The 16,738-nt window shown below is 45.5% G+C and overlaps 1 protein-coding gene across 1 annotated transcript in view; it reads left to right on the top strand.

The window, feature by feature from the left end:
• Nucleotides 1-2,890: 2,890 nt before the first annotated feature.
• LOC8024977 (delta-like protein 1) overlaps nt 2,891-16,738 on the top strand; it is a 69,601-nt gene continuing 55,753 nt past the window's right edge. Inside the window, exon 1 of the mRNA XM_042291202.1 lies at nt 2,891-3,379. Coding sequence (XP_042147136.1) covers nt 2,891-3,379 — 489 coding nt within the window. The remainder of the gene's footprint in view (nt 3,380-16,738) is intronic.

Raw genomic sequence — 16,738 nt, 5'->3', positions numbered from 1 at the left:
GTAAAATACACGTAATTTTGTTTTCTATCTCGATTTTAAACGTTTAATAGTGTCACGAATGACAGATAATGAGGCGACGAATGAACAGAAACTAAACGTTTATTTTGGCGTACTTGTGCCGAAAACAAAAATACAAAGACGTAGCGTCGCAGGCGTCGAAGGTCGGCGGAGTAGCACGATCGAGCGCTAGAGCGAGACTGACTCCGGACCGCCACGCGGAGCATCTTTTGTACCAGCGTGGGTTTCTGGAACATTTGGCGTAGAACGTTCGGTACGTAGAACAGCGGTAACTTGATCAGACGACAAGGTTCTCAAACTTACGAGAACGTCAAGTTGAAAGTATAAACAAAAGAGTAATCCACTTCCTGAAATCGAGCCTGGAACCGCCGCGCGATAGCCAAGCATGGTAACCATTCGGCCAAGCACGTGCTCGCTTGGCTACGCGCGTGGCATTACTCCCCCCTCTTAAAAGAGCATCGATTCGATTGAACGTGCCAGGAAACAAAACAGAAAAACAAACAAAAAAATGTCAAACTACGGAGGCTTGTAAAACACTGTCCTATCGAGCATAGCCCTATCGAAAGTAGTACCGCTTGAAGCGCACGACGTGGACGACTTCCGGTCGTGGAGGGCGACGTGATGAAGTCCCTGCTCCGTCGGGCATCACCTCGTACTTCAGGTTCCCGAGTCGACGAAGCACCTTGTAGGGTCCAAAGTACCGTTTTAACAGCCTCTCGTGGAGACCATGGCGCTGAATAGGTGTCCAGACCCACAATCTGTCTCCGGGCTGAACGTGAACGTCGTGACGGCGAAGGTTGTAACGGCCAGCGTCGACATGTTGCTGGTCTTGAATCCGGAGTCGGGCGAGCTGGTGGACATAAACATACACACAACCCATTTTTTTTAACCGCAGTACCTAGGAGAGGGATTTAAACCACATGACTGGCTCGGTAGGGATACAGTGTACTAGAAGTACACTGTGGGATGCGGGGAAATATGGCGGTGCCCCGGTGAGTGAGCGCCGCTCGCTTCGGAACTAATATGTCGTTGTAGCTGCAATATCGGGTGCGTTAGTCAGCAACCAATGGTACAGGATGCTTTCGCTTTGCCTTACCTCACTTAAATTGCAAAGCATGAGCAATGACCTCGCCGCGTTTTTTAGATAGTCTTTCGATTCTGGCCATTCCTAAGCCTAAATGAACGCGATTATTGTCGGCATGGCAACCTCTTTGGAAAATGAATTGCTTTGACTCAATCGGCCAGGTAATGATAGTACACAAAAGCAGACTCTCAATTTCCCAAGCACCGAGGTGCATGCTACGAGTGTAGTTGCACGCGTTGCATGTGCTGGCGTATGCAGTAGTAATTGTCCTAAAGCAAAAAGTCTAAAACAAATTTGGCCTTGCACGCGCGTCCGTCAAAGCCTTATTATGATTACTTAGTTCGAATCTTTTATAAGAGGAAGGCTAGCGCGCGCAGACCGTAGATTTACACTTCCAGCGTTCTTCTCGGTGCTGGGGAAATTTAGAAAACGGTCTACTAGGACGCTGTCTGCTTTTGTGCGCTATCAATACCCGGCCGATTGAGTCAAGGAAATCCACTTTCCAATGACGTTGCCATGCCGACAATTATCGCGTTCATTTAGGCTTAGAAATGGCCAGAATCAAAATACTATTTAAAAATGCGGAAAGGTTATTGCTCATGCTTTGCGATTTAAGTGAGCTAAGGCCAAGCGAAAGCCTCCTGCACCATTTATTGCTGACTAACGCGCCCAATATTGCAGCTACAACAACATATTAGTTCCAAAGCGAGCGGCGCTCACTCACCGGGGCGCCGCCATGTTTCCCTGCATCCCTACCGAGCCAGTCACGTGATTTCAAAATCCCTCTCTATAGGTACTGCGGCTAACTTTAGCCGCGGTTAGCGCTTTGAGCAAACGGGCCCAGGTAAGCATAAAGTACTCCTCAAAACGAATCAAACCTACAGACATATTAAACAAGAGCGTAGAGTCCCTTCGTCCTTTCTCCATACCCCCCCCCCCCCCCCTCACACACACATACACACCCCGCCTTCCATTAGCCTTCGACTTTACGGGGGTGGGATATCTGGCTCCCGCACTCAAATGAGTTTGAGACCGGGGAGGAGGGGGGGGGGGGGGGGGTGTTGAAGCAGCGTAAGCCCCCCTGGTTACTCCACTGCCACTGCCTATACCAGTGAATACATACTTTTGGATTCAATTGATTTTGTTTGCCATGCTGTTTTTTCTTTTTCTGGCCCGGGAATACTTGGATAGTAATTCAGTATTTGAATTGGTGCGAATTAATTTTGTTACTTTAAATTGTAACTTGTTACTTTATAATATTGTCGCCTTTCGCTTCTATTTTGGAGTGGAAACAGGACTAACTCATTTCTTCCAAACGAAAAAAAAAAGGATCTAACTCGCCAAGAACGACATTGGGTCAAAGTAAAATTTAACCGAGGCAGTTGTTTTTCAGGCTGTCATAGACATTGTTTACTCACATTTTTGTTAAAAGTTGCAGATCCCCAGTGGTCAAAGTTAATAAGCCCAAAAACGTCCTAGCAGTTGTAACGGTTCGCGACGGAAAAAGCAGAGGCGGTATAGTTGCACACGTGTTTTGCCTCCGCTCATTCGTAGGCCAAAAGAGCACCGTGCAGATGGATTTGGCTCCTGGCCTTCCTCTTCGTGGCGGTCGCGGTTGGCTGGAGCGTCGTCGTTCAATTCCGAGACTCGAGGTTCCGGGGCAAAGTGCAGAAGAGGTCGAGCCTCGGACTACACCGACACTCCTACCCCTCGCAGCGCAATTACGCAGGAGATCCGGCATCTTACGAGTTTGCTCTGCAGCCGCCCGACAATTTATGCCTAGGCACGATGGCCGCCGGAACGTCGAACGAAGATGCCTTCATCGTGGTCGTTCACTCGGCTCCCCACCACTTCCGCTTGCGGGCCACCATCCGGGAGACGTGGGCCAGAGACGCCAGGTTCCCGCTGTCCGACGGACGCCGGGCCGTGGTCGTGTTTGTGATGGGGAAGCCCGCCGTGTCGCCCAACTATTACGAGTCTCAAATCAAAATTGCCAGCGAAGCCGCTGTCCACAAGGACATTGTTCAGGGAACGTTTACTGGGTCCTACACCTCAGTCACGCTCCTCAACATCCTGATGCTCAAGTGGGCTTCGCTGTCGTGTCCTCAAGCCAGCTATCTGGTGAAGGTGGCGGACGACACATTCGTCAACATGAAGTACATGAGAGACGTTTTTCAGGATGTAGTGTTCAAAACTTCAGTCATTTACGCTCACGTGTACAGAAAGCCGTCCGTCTGGAACGGACACAAGCTAAACGTCATCAAGCAAACAATTTGCGTGAGTTGTGGCTATGCAGTAAGCATGGACGTTGTCCCAAGACTGTTCAGCTTGTCCATCCACGGCTCGTTGAGCAGCATGGAGGGCCTGTTTTGGAACGCTTCGCAAGACCAGATGTCTCCGGTCAGTGTCATCAATATGCGGGGGTTCTCGTCATTACGCGGTGGCAAAGTGACAGGCTGCGACATGAGGAAGGCCATCACTAGTCACCAGCTTGAGGTGGAGGACATGCTCAGGTTATGGAAGGATCTTCAGAACAAGACAGAACATTGCAATGTGTCGCAATCCCCGTTCAATCTAATCTGAATAATCTATACTCTAAACTGTAGCGTATATATATGATACGCTATGCCGACATGTGACATCCAAAACCCCAGACATTCCTGGCGCACGCAAGCTTTTTTTAATGTTTGGCCTCTATCTACGATTTCGTCTGCCCCTTCGGAAAAAAGTGTTTTGTGAAAAGGTCACAGATACATCCATGTATTGCCCTGCATGGCGGCAAGTAAGAATATTATTAAAAGCAAACAAATGCAGTGAAGACATAATAAAGATTATGCAAAAATATCAATTGAGATTTCTCTTCATTTTAGGCATTCGGGATACGCAAAGAAATAATGCATTGTCAAATGCGTAGTGTACAAATCTTCTAATCTCATAGCTCCGACATTGAACAACTAAGTGGGGAATTAACGTTTTGAGAACACTGAATACCTCCTATTCATTACACACAATCGCGTCTTAATTACATAGTTTGTCTCAGTCTTCGATAGCTAAAACGTCAAGCCAGCCCCAAATTTTATCAATAGCACTTCGGCATTTGCCACGGGTATCTGCTTGATTACCACGGTACCTGGAAACTACAGGGACGCGTCTTCAACTGGTGTACTTTATACTGTCCCATCCTGCACGTGCACCGAAAATGGCCCCGATCGTGGCAACGAATTGTGTTACTGGAGCCGGTGGGTCATGCTGTCGGATGTGACAATCCTGACGGTTGGTTGCAGGATGAATGCTGGCGAAGAAGGCGAGGGTAGATTTCGTCGCGGCGTTCCTTCAGAGAGCATAGATTGGAGAAAGGAAACGTCTTAAGGCCCGTTCACACGATGCATTTTTCTCGCGCATCTAGTGTCGCGAAACGTAGTTTCGCGAAATGGTTGCGCCGTCTGAACGAGTCTGAAAAGGACGCGCGCATCTAAAAAAAGTTGCGCGCACACCTCGGTTCTGGAGCGAGCTTTTGCTGCAACTTTGCCGAGTCCTGTCAATCGCTCTGAGGGCGCCGCCAATGGCCGCTCAGAAACGCTCTCACATGGCCTTTGAGGGGGGATCGAGCTGTTTGAGAAGACCATTTCACTGCCGGTGTTGTAGCCGAGCCAAATCCGAAAAAAACCGAAACCACGAACGATGGATACTGCCGGCGCTTCCGCAAGCACGTCAAGAACCACTGAAGGAAAAGTGAGTAGCATATCGGAAAAAAATCCAGCGATGGACGAAGACGTAATTGGTGATGATGATAATTCGCGTCTATTTTAGTCATAATTAAGAAATAAAACCTTGAGACAAGGAAACAAAAAGGGACGTACACAGTACCGTCTCAAAACGAGCACAGCGTATACAGCTCTCATTTACTTCCACAACAGTCTTCTTCTTTGTAAACCTCCATCCAAATTATACATATTCAACAGTAAATAAAGTAAATGGCAGTAAATATGACAATTCAACAACTAGTAAATGAAAATTTAAGAGTAAATTAAGTAAATGGAAGTAAATGACAGCTGTATGCTGTGCTGGTTTTAAGACGGTAGTGTGTATGTCCCTTTTTGTTTCCTTGTCTTAAGGTTTTATTTCTTAATTATGATTGTTCACAAGCTCACCTGCGTTTTGACTCTTAGAATGTGGCAGGAGGTGGAGAACACGACGCTGAATGGCTAATGGTGATGATGATGATGTTGACTTTCAACTGAAGCGCCACTTTATGGTCAACACCCAAACTATTTTCGCGAGTCAAAACGTCATCGTTGTTGCACGTGAAGCGGTACGTGTGAACGAGCACATTTCGCGAAACTTGAGTGTCGCGAAACTGTTGCGCGCCTAAAAGATGCATCGTGTGAACAGACCTTTAAACAATGGAAAGCGTTTTGCAACTTAATGGCGGACGAACTCCTACGCAGACTGGATGCATTTGCACTTGGGTTCAGGGTTCAAGTGGTGAGAAGGGCAGCGGGGTCGGAGAGAATAAGAAAGGCAAAGACGCTTGCAGGCGATAGACGCGTTTGGCACCTTTTCATAAGCTGTGTCGCAAACGCGATCCATGAACCACCTGACTCGGATCAAGCAGTGGGAAACACTCTTAAATCTAGGCACACATAGACCAGAATTTTCAACGTTTTAGCGCGTGGCCATATTGTAGAGAGCCTCAAGTGTTCAACTCAAACCATGGAGAGCGTCTGCAATGTAATGGCAGCGTTAGAGATGGCGGATTATACCCCTTCTTGCGTGTAAAAAATACTGATCCTATTGGAGCAAAAAGTGGTGTCCAAAAAAAGGTTTTTTTTTTTTTTTTTTTTTTTTTTTATTCTTTGCCTAAATTATTTAAGCATCTCCAGGGCTGTTTATAGCCTGAGTTATGTTGAAAAACCACCCGCATTCCCATAGACACACAGCAAAATTTTGCAATTTAATGGCACCCACAAACACGCATCCCGGGCGAGCAGTTGACCACACTCTTACTTGGGTCTCTCTACCATATTGTGGTGAGCCTAAAGTAAGAGTGTGTTCAACTGCTCGCCCGAGGTACGTGTTTATGGCCGCCATTCGATTGAGAAATTTAATGGCGCCCATCGCGTGTCAGAGGCTTAAAGGGCCTCTGACACGCCAAAAAAATTCAAAGAGCTCGCCAGTGCCCTGTGACGTAGCAGTGTACCGCAGGGTGTCGGGGCGGTCAGTAGGGAGGCATCGACCTACGTCACTAAATTGTGTTCGCCGGAAGTCACTTGATTTTCACTCCTCCTGCTCCCCACGACCGTGCCTACGACTTTTTTCTTGTGTCTTCTCCACGAGCGATTGTAAAAAACGAAGTTTCAGTTCCACTGGCTTTTTATCACCGCACCGCTGGTTAGTTTGCGTGTTGTAAAAGTTGAGGACGAAGAGTCAGTAGATCGACTTGTTGGAGGTCAATGATGAAAGCGTTACGAGTGCAAGCCAGTGTACGAGTGGATGCCATCAGTCCGATAGTACAGAGCCATACTGGGCACAAAACAAGCTATCGAGTTAAAAAAAAAAAAATAGAACGCTCGCCAATTAGGATTGGTAGCATATGACACGCACGATCGTATTACTGAAGGTTCAGTCATCGAGGTCGTCGAATCATCGGATACTCTCCAGGCTGAAGATGTTTGCCATCTAGAGAATACGAACTGGTAAGTGTACAGGGTACAAGTAAACGTCGAGCATGAAGTACGTGTTTTGCCTAAAACATGAGTAGAACTTGTTTACTAGGTTCACTGACTCCTCTTTTTCTACCGTTACAGCAACATTGGGCGATGCAAAGCAAACAAAAGAAACACTGTGAGCTTAGATTGCTCGCGGAGATGCGAAAAAAAAAAAAAAAAAGAGATATTACACGCGGTCGCGGCAAGCACGAAGAGTGATACAACTTACGTGACTTTCGGCGATGCCTCCCTTCTGACCGCCCTGACATCTTGCGGTACATTGTTACGTCACAGGGCATTGGCGGGCACTTTGAATTGGCTTCGTATTTCTCATTTTTATTTAAAAAATCTACGCAACTCGAAAGTGAATTTTTTGTTTTTGTGATATCCTGATCACCATTTTAACGCATAACATAAAATAAAATTAAAAAAAAGGCGGGGGGGGGGGGGGGGGGGGGAGGGGGCGTGTCATAGGCCCTTTAAGAAGCAGTGTGTTTTTGCTGTATTCTCCCCCTCAAAGCCACTCATAAATCCTGCAAAGGTTTGCCTTTTCTTCCCCTACCGCCCATCATGTGCGTTTCCCCTTTCCCTCTCAGCCTTTCCGTCTCCGGCGTCCCGGCGAGCTGTCCCTTCCAAATTCTCGACCATACCATAGCCTCCTATGAGGCTATGACCATACACTCCCGCACGCTTCTGGGCTAACAAACGAGTTCCTCCTCTATCTTTGCGGGCTCATTTTGCGGCTTGGTTTGAACCGCCCCTTAATGGGGTACTCAATCGAAACTTAAAATATACCTCTTACGTCCAAAAATAAGTTCAACATGATCAACTCTATCTTCTAATGACAATCGCACGCTTGTATTTCGGACGGATGGTTGTATTTTCTGTTCTAAAGGTTCGATTCTGGCGAGCGCTTCAAGATCAGCCATCGAAGAGCGCGGTGCGTCTCGGTATATTCATCGCGCCCGCGCCCGCCCGCGAGTTGCCCGTGGCGTCAACGGCCTCCCCATGGCCAAGCGTGCCGTAGTTATCAGCGTTGAGACTTAAAGGGATACTCCACCGATTTTTTGAGCTACCTCAACTAACTATATTTTCGGACTCCCCGGCCTTTAGCCTTTCCGGTATGCTATTTAGCATCGCGAAATTCATAATGTATTGTGAAATCGGCAAATGAAAATGGTGCAAAAACCAATATTCAAATATTCGCGCACTTTTCAGTGCCGTGACGTCAGTGGCAGGCAGGCTTGCCAGTCGAGCAAGTCGTCTAGAAATTGAATATGCCAATCATTTGTTCCGTGCTGGAGCGCGGATACGGGGGCGAGCTTCCAAAGCACTCATTTGACACCATGAAACGGCTTCAAATCCGCTGGGAACAAGGCCAAGATTCCGAGACATTCGGGCTAGTTTCAAAACTTCCCACCACGCGGCGCTCAAAGACCAACCTGCAGAATATTTTTCAACCAGAAATAAAGTTCCCCTCGCCACACTTCCCATTTCCTCCTCTCCCATAGTTAACTTGACGGCGGGGAGACTCCTTTTGTTGCTGCATCTCGAGGCCAGATAAGCTAATGGTGAATTCCGCTCGCAGATCTTGAGCGCTCCAAAAGCGCTCCATTTGGAGCGCGCATATTCCGCTCGCAGATCTGGCTCGAGCTGGTCATCTTCCGCTCGTAGATATCTGGCAGCGCCCGCCCCACGGAGCGCCCCAAACCCCGCCGAACTTGCTCTGCGGGATTTCACAGATCTCTCCGGAAGTTGACAGAGCAGCCCACGTGATATCCGTCTAAACCGGCAGTGCGCATGCGTTTCGAGGTTGGAGAGGTCGGCGAGGTCGGCGGGCCGGTCGGGCCGTGGAGTTGGATCTGTGCGGGTGCGTCGGTTGTTTACGCGGGATTGTGACGGCTCGAACGCTTCTACCTCGCGTAGATCAGGGATACAACGCCGGGACTGTGGTGCGTTCTAAATCGTAAGCGCTGACATCTGTGATCGTGAGAGGAAGAACGACAGAAAAGCCGGAGGCAGACGCAAGGTTTGGCCTGTTCATTCTGCAGCCAACGATTGTTTACCTTTTTGCACTGCATTCCGCCGGCGTTTTCCCATGAAATAAAACAAGAAGTGATTATAGGCAACGACCGCGCAAGGGATGGCTTGTTACCTCTGTGTTTATTAAAGGCTTACACAAAATCTGAACTCCACCGCTGGCAATCGCTGTCCGTGCCCCGCCGCTTCAAGGCGGCCGAAAGGTATGTGACGGTGCCGAACGCGGACGTATTCGTGATTTGTGACATGGGCGCCGTGGCACGTATAATTTCGCCCGGCCTGTGTCGCGTGTTATTTCTGCAGCTAAGCAGTGACAGTCGTCACTGGTCGTCGGAAAGATCAGTCGGCTGAGGCGTTGGCGAGCTTGTCAAGTTCGAGCAGCGGCCATTATGAACGGCGGAGGGGGAAGCGATGGGGAGGGGTGTGGAGAGGTCGCTCCAAAAATGCAAGTTTATCTTCCCTCGTCGATTCGGAGCGGGTCAACGGAGCGGAATTTTGCCTCCCTCGTGGATTTTGGAAAGCGCTCCGGATCTACGAGTGGAATTCACCATAAGCTAAGCGCATAATGGGCGATTTGCGGTGGGAGGCACAGCGACCCCTTTCCTCCGGCGATACCAGAGAAGCGCCCGAAACCGAACTCTCCTTTCTGCAGCATTTCAAAGCCTAGCCTCTCGGTTTTGTCTCTGAATTTTTGTTTTGTTTTGCGATAAGCATGCTTGGCTACTCCGAGCATTTGACTGCTTCTGCCGTCCATGTGAAGTGACCCAGGGCCATGTGAGGATGGGCATAGGCCAAGAGCCATCGTCCAGAAACCCTAGAGTTCGAAGGAACTACCGCATTTTCCGGACTATAGCCCGCACCCGGTGCATAGTCCGCAGGGAAATATTTTGCGTCAAAAATAGAAGTGTTTTCTTAGATAGTCCGCACCCGGTACACAATCGGCACCCAGTGCAAAGCCCGCACTTAGCACCTAGTCCGAACGTAAAAAGTATCATACTCAGCAGAACTTGACAAACGCCTACTGTATTAGGTCACGATGAAGCTTTATCGTACGTAAATCAACATTAGTATAGTCCGTTACTCATAAAATCCTTCACGATTGTCATAGCCCTTAGCGAAAACTAATACGTTTGAAATATACCACATTCTAATTGAAGTGTATTTGAAATACAGTTCATAATTGTAAGTACACGAAAAATAGACCGAAAATAAAAACTTCTTTTTTTTTACTTAGTACTGAAATATACTTCTAAAAATCATTTTAAAATATCTTTACTTAAACTACATTTTAAGTTCCCTTCATGCGTTTTGAAATATATAAATACTAAATTAATAGGCTCAAAATACCTTTCACATATATTTCTTGAAATATTTATTTAATTCATGCAAAATATACTCCAACCCTAAAAAAATGGAGCAATCGAAAATACGTGCAGAATACTCTTAAAATACCTGAAAATCGTAAATACTGTTGTGTTAAACTCTAAGTACCTTTTGACTGCAATACTTTGGTAGTTTGACTTAAACTACAAAAATATTGAAAAGCTCCCCTTCTAGAAGTTCACTTCAAGCAGATATGAAGTACACTGAAGCGCCTAAATACATTTGATTAGTTTGTCAACTGAATTGCGGAGCATCGCACTGATAAATCAGCCCAGTTTATGTTATTGTTTCCTTTTTTCTATCAAGAACACACCTGATCAGTTCCTTGCACACCAATCACAAACGGGATTCGGCAACTACAACTACAACATTTGCTGATGCTGGAAAGCTTCAGCAAGTGCTGTGAACAGATACGTTTGGCGTGGTTTTGTTAGCACAATGTTAGTTCACTGAACGTGCATACTCACCATTGTACGTGATTTGAATAGTGACTTTAATATAGTGACATTAACTACCATATAAAATAGTAAAGGCAAAACAACTACTGTAAAATATTTATTTTTCGCGGGCTCAATATTTTGCGATTTAGGTCAAACTTGGAGTTTTGGAATAATTCGCAAATTCTAATTTTCGCGACGCGCTGGGATCGCAATATAGATTTTAATGTTTTTGCATTTTGCCGGAATTGTTCACGGGACCTATTTTTCGGAATTGTAGGCGATTCGCGAACTTTGCGAGAATTAGGTCCTCACGAAAATAAAGTCGTTTACAGTATTTTAAAGTGAAGATACTGCCTTGATTCGCTTCGTCCTGAGTGGTGCTAGGCAGAGAAGCAATAACATGTATTTTATGAGCCGTTTGTGTGGATATTGTTTTAAGGACTGCGCCGAATTGTTATTAGTTGTACCAATGCCTTTTACTAAGAGATATCGTCCACGAACTTCAAAACACTGTTTCCCCTTCGACAGACTCTCGAGGAGAAGATCGAATACTTGGAACCTTAATAAGCGCAGAGGTGGTCACTGAAAAAATGATTACCTTCAATATGTAGGCTATATAAGGCTCTAGAGCAGTCAACGGTACTATGAATGAGCAGTTCAGTGCGTCATGGTGTTTGTGTTTGTGTTCGCTTCTAATGTCGCTTTGTGAGATGTATTTAGTAGTGCCTTCAAATACCACAGAGACACCATTTGCTGACGAAATCGAAAATAAAAAAAAATTGTGTAACCGGTTTTTAATGCACAAATGGCATCTTGAGTGTGAAGGCGTAATATTTTTGGTATGGCTAAAATATTTTTTGATTCATATTTATAATGTATTTCGAATACCTTACGCGCGTATTTCGAATGCGGCCAAAATAATACAGAATAAATACAAAATGAATATTCGTACTAAGTATATTTCAACTTCGTTTGAAGTACGGCCTCTTTTTGCTAAGGGAGTGAAGGATCTAGAAAAATTAAATAATTGTATTGTCCGCACCTGTAGATATTCTGCATCGGGTGAATTTTCAACTTTTAAACTTGTATAGTCCGGAAAATACGGTACTACAGAGTGTATTGTGACCCTGGGTACTTGAAGAGAAAGCGGCGAGCCTTACAAAAAGTGTTTACGGGACGGGAACTCATGCCAGCGTGCGTACTCTAACATGTCCGGTGCTTTTACCCCAACCCACCTGGTGTTGCCTATATATGACACACGTTGAAATAAACAGTGCTGGGGGCTGTCAAACCGTTGTTTTTGTACTGAAATTTGACCGAAATTCCAAATATTGAGATCTGCAAAAATCCATAATACGAAACAGCCTTTTTTTTTTCCGGTTCCTTGCATCTTTATATTGCGTTTTGAGATCCTACTAGTGACCAGTGCCGCGTTTAGACGTCATATTGCACGTGGCCACACCGGTGACTAGAACTCACCCTTCCGTAAGCAAAAGTTTAAAGTACAAGTTCACCCGTCAAATTTTGGAAGTGTAATTACAATATTGCGTTAATTTTTCTCAACTCAATATCTCTTCTCGAAATGGTTAATCACTTTAGTACAGTCGCCCTCTTGAGATTTCTAGGCGAGAGATGGCAAAAGCACTTTCCAAAACTAACTGTTTTACATTACCGATTCCTTTCTTAAAAATCACTAAAATTTAATTATATCACATTACAAATTACTGATTACTAAAACTATGGGCATTCTCTTCGTATTACATTTAATTTTTGCAGGTAGAGTTTGCTTGTCGATAATGAAATATCAGTCTGCTGTTGCAAACAGTGCAATGTAGGCGCAATATAATATATTACTGTCATGCCGCGAGCTTGTTCAGGAAGCCGCCGATGACAACGAGGTTTTACGATGAGCTAATAACTCCAAAGTATCTGAATCAGTGGTGTCGCCATGCTGTACTAGAGCGTAACATATGAGATGAGACCATAACCGTGCTCTCGCAAGCTCGTTTTTAATAAAAATGAAGGTAATATTTTTTTCTTTAATTCTCTACTTGTGCTTGTAAGTTGCAACACAGCAAGAGCTACTCAAGTCTATTGTAATGTATCACTGATATCCGATAAGCTGAGGTGGCTTAACCTGTGCAGCATAAAATGCTTTGACGGAATCGTTTGTTTTTAGGATCACGCGTGAGGTGCGAGCTAACCTAACCTATACTTACAGCCCAGAATAAAGGCTCCGAGCATTAATTGGAATGCGACGGAAGCACTTCGACTTTCCGGACTCTCGTGACTATATCTCGAATGACTTCTCTAATCAAGGTGAACACACGCACACATATACCGGAGGCACTGTTGAAGTTTCAGGGGCTCGGGTTTGCGTAGAGATTATCATTTGCGCCGATACCCGGTTTTCGCTTTTCTAAAATATTTCAACAACTGCCAGTCTTGAATGGGTCAACGAAAGAACTGATCGTTTTCACGTAGTTGGGCTAAAACTATGTGGTTAGGCTACTGTATGGGTGCACTACTAAAACCAATTATAATGACATCTAAAGCGACAATCACTCTCATGTGTACTTTATCTCGTAAATAACACTTTTGCGATTGACAAGTACTTTTGCGCGCGTGCACCGTCGGCAAAAGTCGCACCATTAAATGATCTCCCTTATTTTTCTTTTCTTTTTTCTGAGCGAGAAAAAAGGGGGAGGGGGATAGAAGGTTGTTGAGGGTAAAAAATGTTGGAGATATGTGCTCTGATTGTCATGATTGTGCATTTTTGATCACCTAACCTTTACAGCTCCCACATGAACGCGACGTCCCATGATGTCAACCGCAGAAACAGTTTGATCACTACTCGTACATCAGCCTCTGCGTTCGGCTTTCAGGTTATTGTGTACCTTCGTGCGTGTGTGCGTGCGTGTTACTTTGATATTTGTATCTGATGTTTGCGAGTGCATATTTCGTAATATTTTCTAGATATAGCGTTGAATTTTTTTTTGTATATTCTTTCCGGAACGGTAAATCATCTAAAAATATTTTTTTTACTCGAGTTTATAACTGAAAATATTTACAACGCTTCAAACGTGCTTCAATGTGAAAAGTTCCCCAACTTCAGCGTGCAATTAAAAGAAAACTTCGTTTTTCTTTTTTTCTCGAGGAAAATATTTTACACTATATCGCGTGGTGTTCCATTAATATGTTGCATTATTTTGTCTCCATGCAAAATGCAGCGCTTCGAAATACACGAACTAGGTAACTTTGAAATTTTTACCCAATATTTGTGAGTTGTTATCTGGCAATGTCTTCAAGAAATAGCATTGAACTATTTCTAATATGTTCTTCCCAAGAGGGCCTATCACCTACATGAAAATCATTACACTCACTAATAACTGGACAAATTTACAGTGCGGCAAACAGCTCCCAGGGCCGAACTCGGTCCCAAGCAATAACAAAAGTTGCAAGTACAAAAAGAAAAACGGTACTGACATTTTCAGTGGCTTTTATTTCTACGCCACATAGTTTTATTGTGTCCAGAGTTTGCGAGCTCAGGCTGAACTCAAGCAGGATTTACCAATGAACCACTCTAAGCGATCCATTATTCGCAAACACAAAGCAGCGTAGTCTGTTACGATCTGTTCTACCTTAAAATGGACCGCAGCGGACGCTACGAGTCATCGGAGCTAAATCAGTTCTGAGTGTGTGACACGTGACATGCGCTGAGTGTGGAAACACGCGAAGCACGAGACCAAATGAAGCGCTCGCAGCGCTGCATTGGCTGCAACGACTTGCAGCGTCCGGTGTGTGTCCATCCCTGGGTATACAGAACATAATCTTGTACCAAAGCAGTATGTCTGACTTCCCGGATCACCCCGAAGACATCTCCAAGCAGCTCACAAAAGTGTCATTGTATATTGTCAGAATGTTGAACCGGACAAAACCATTATCACGGAGTACCTTCCGCACAGGACAAGGCGAGGCGTTAAGTGCTCGTTCAAGCGTGGTGAGAGCCAGTCCTTTGAAGACAGGATATAAAGCTACGACCCTCGTGAGCCGATCGGGGCATCGGAGCAAAGCACACGATCCTCCCACGGAGAGCTGTCTCGTGCGTCGCTCCTTTGCTCTGATTGGCCAACGGGGATCGTAGCTTTCGCCGTTTATCAAGTTATGCTGAAACGGAGATACACTCAGTCCGTGTAGCTTTTCTATCTGATCATTTTTTCTGTTCCACGTATTTTTAAAGTCCAATGTAACGGTTTGAGCGGAGAACGTAACGTGGCTTTTCGAACCTACTGGAGAATCCAGTGCATGTCTGTTATCTGTTTCAGCGGTCGTTTACTTACAAAAGCAAGCCGGGTGTTCCTGACAGAATAAAGTGCTCCTCGCCGACATTTACGATTCTGCCCCATTCCATAATCAGTTTAAGAAATAATCCAAATCCGAAAGCCCCGTTTCCATACCCCTGCCGCAAACCCCCGCGTTCTGTCACACATCTTCAAGATCCCCGGCTTTTAAAAACCAACGCCCGCTTAACAATTCTCCAAGCTTCTCCCCTTATATTGCTGTCAACGCGTTTCTTCCTACGCATTGTATAGATGATTAAGCAAGGGATAGAGTTGACAACGCGACCACAATTACTACTTTTGTGTACTTGTTTATCGAATGCGCTCTCGTGGCCCGAAGTCGTTATAGAGCGGAAGGTGAATACATTGCCAAAATAGTCTGTACATCTGTAACAAATAATTACTAATAATAAACAGAAACAAAGAAGCAGGTCACGGGCCACCGCAAAAACGTCACTGATGGCATTTCTAATCAAGTTAGGTCATTGATATTAGCAACCAACCAGATGAGGTGGTTTTATCCGTGGACTGAGCAAGGTAGGAAAGATGAACTCGTATTTCAAATTAATGATGGTGATTAGGTCCGGACACTTCATCGAAGGCCATCTCATCGAAGCCATTTCACCGAACGTTATTGAGTCAAACGCCATTTCATCAAAGCCGTTTAATTGAATGCTTTAAAAAAGTATTTGGAGATCGTTTCTCGTTTTCGGAAACAGTTCCTTTTGCATCGAAGGATAACTATATTCTATGCCATATTTTCAATTAAATGTCAGGACCAAGAAAAGAACTGCTTTTCTCCGGCAATATAATGGTAGTCGCATGAGGACAAGCACGCGTACACTATGCAGTGCTGACTACCCCGCGACAACCAGAAAGTTTCTGGCTCAGTGACTTGGTGTGCGACGCCTATTTGTGTCACACTTGTGCTGCTAAGCTTGTCTAAAGTAGGGAACATCCAAGCTCACAATTGTTTTAAAGATGTCATTTACGCACGAGAAAACCAGAAAGTTTTAGATGAGGCGATGAAAGGGATAAAAAAAGGGTACAAATATTTTCGGACATTTCATTATGCACGTAGTTCGTAGCTCAGGCTCAAATCAATCACGATTTGCACAAGAGGCTGTCTGGTTTTCGAAGCTTTCTTCCAAGCCTCCCCGTTATTTACAGACTTGGGCTTGAAACATTGAACCCAAACGCAAGAAAGAACGTAGTGGAGCCTCCTCTCCCCCCCCCCCCCCCCTTCCTTCCCCCTCGAGCGCCTCGATACCATGAGACATCGGAGGTGACTCAGTGCTGGGAAAAGTGACACGTGGCATTCGGATTTGGTGCAGCGATGCGCGCCAAAAAGCGAGAACTCATATGCAACTCAGGGAGCCTTCATGTGCGCTTTGCTAATGAAACCCTCACAGCAGTGCATCGGCTGGAACAGCTTGTAGCGTCCGGATGTCCTACTTCCATCAAGCCCCACCTCAGCGACCCGAAGAAATTCCCCAAGCAGGCTCTAAAGCGACCCCCCCCCCCCCCCCCCTTCTCCCCCCTCCATTGTGCGTTTCGAAAACCTTGAACGGGGCAATAACGTTATCACAGAGTTCCTGGTATACTGAACAAAGAAGAATGATAAGTGCACCCCCCCCCCCCCCCCCCCCGTCCTCGCTTTCAGCATGAATCACACACACCCCGTTCCAGTATTGCTTCTTTTTTTTTTTTTAATTTAATATTTCC

Source organism: Ixodes scapularis, unplaced genomic scaffold, assembly GCF_016920785.2.
Source record: "Ixodes scapularis isolate PalLabHiFi unplaced genomic scaffold, ASM1692078v2 PGA_scaffold28__5_contigs__length_5199819, whole genome shotgun sequence".
Lineage (NCBI taxonomy): Eukaryota > Metazoa > Arthropoda > Arachnida > Ixodida > Ixodidae > Ixodes > Ixodes scapularis.
Note: the sequence above shows the minus strand (reverse complement) of the source record. Positions and strands in the feature narration are given on the sequence as shown.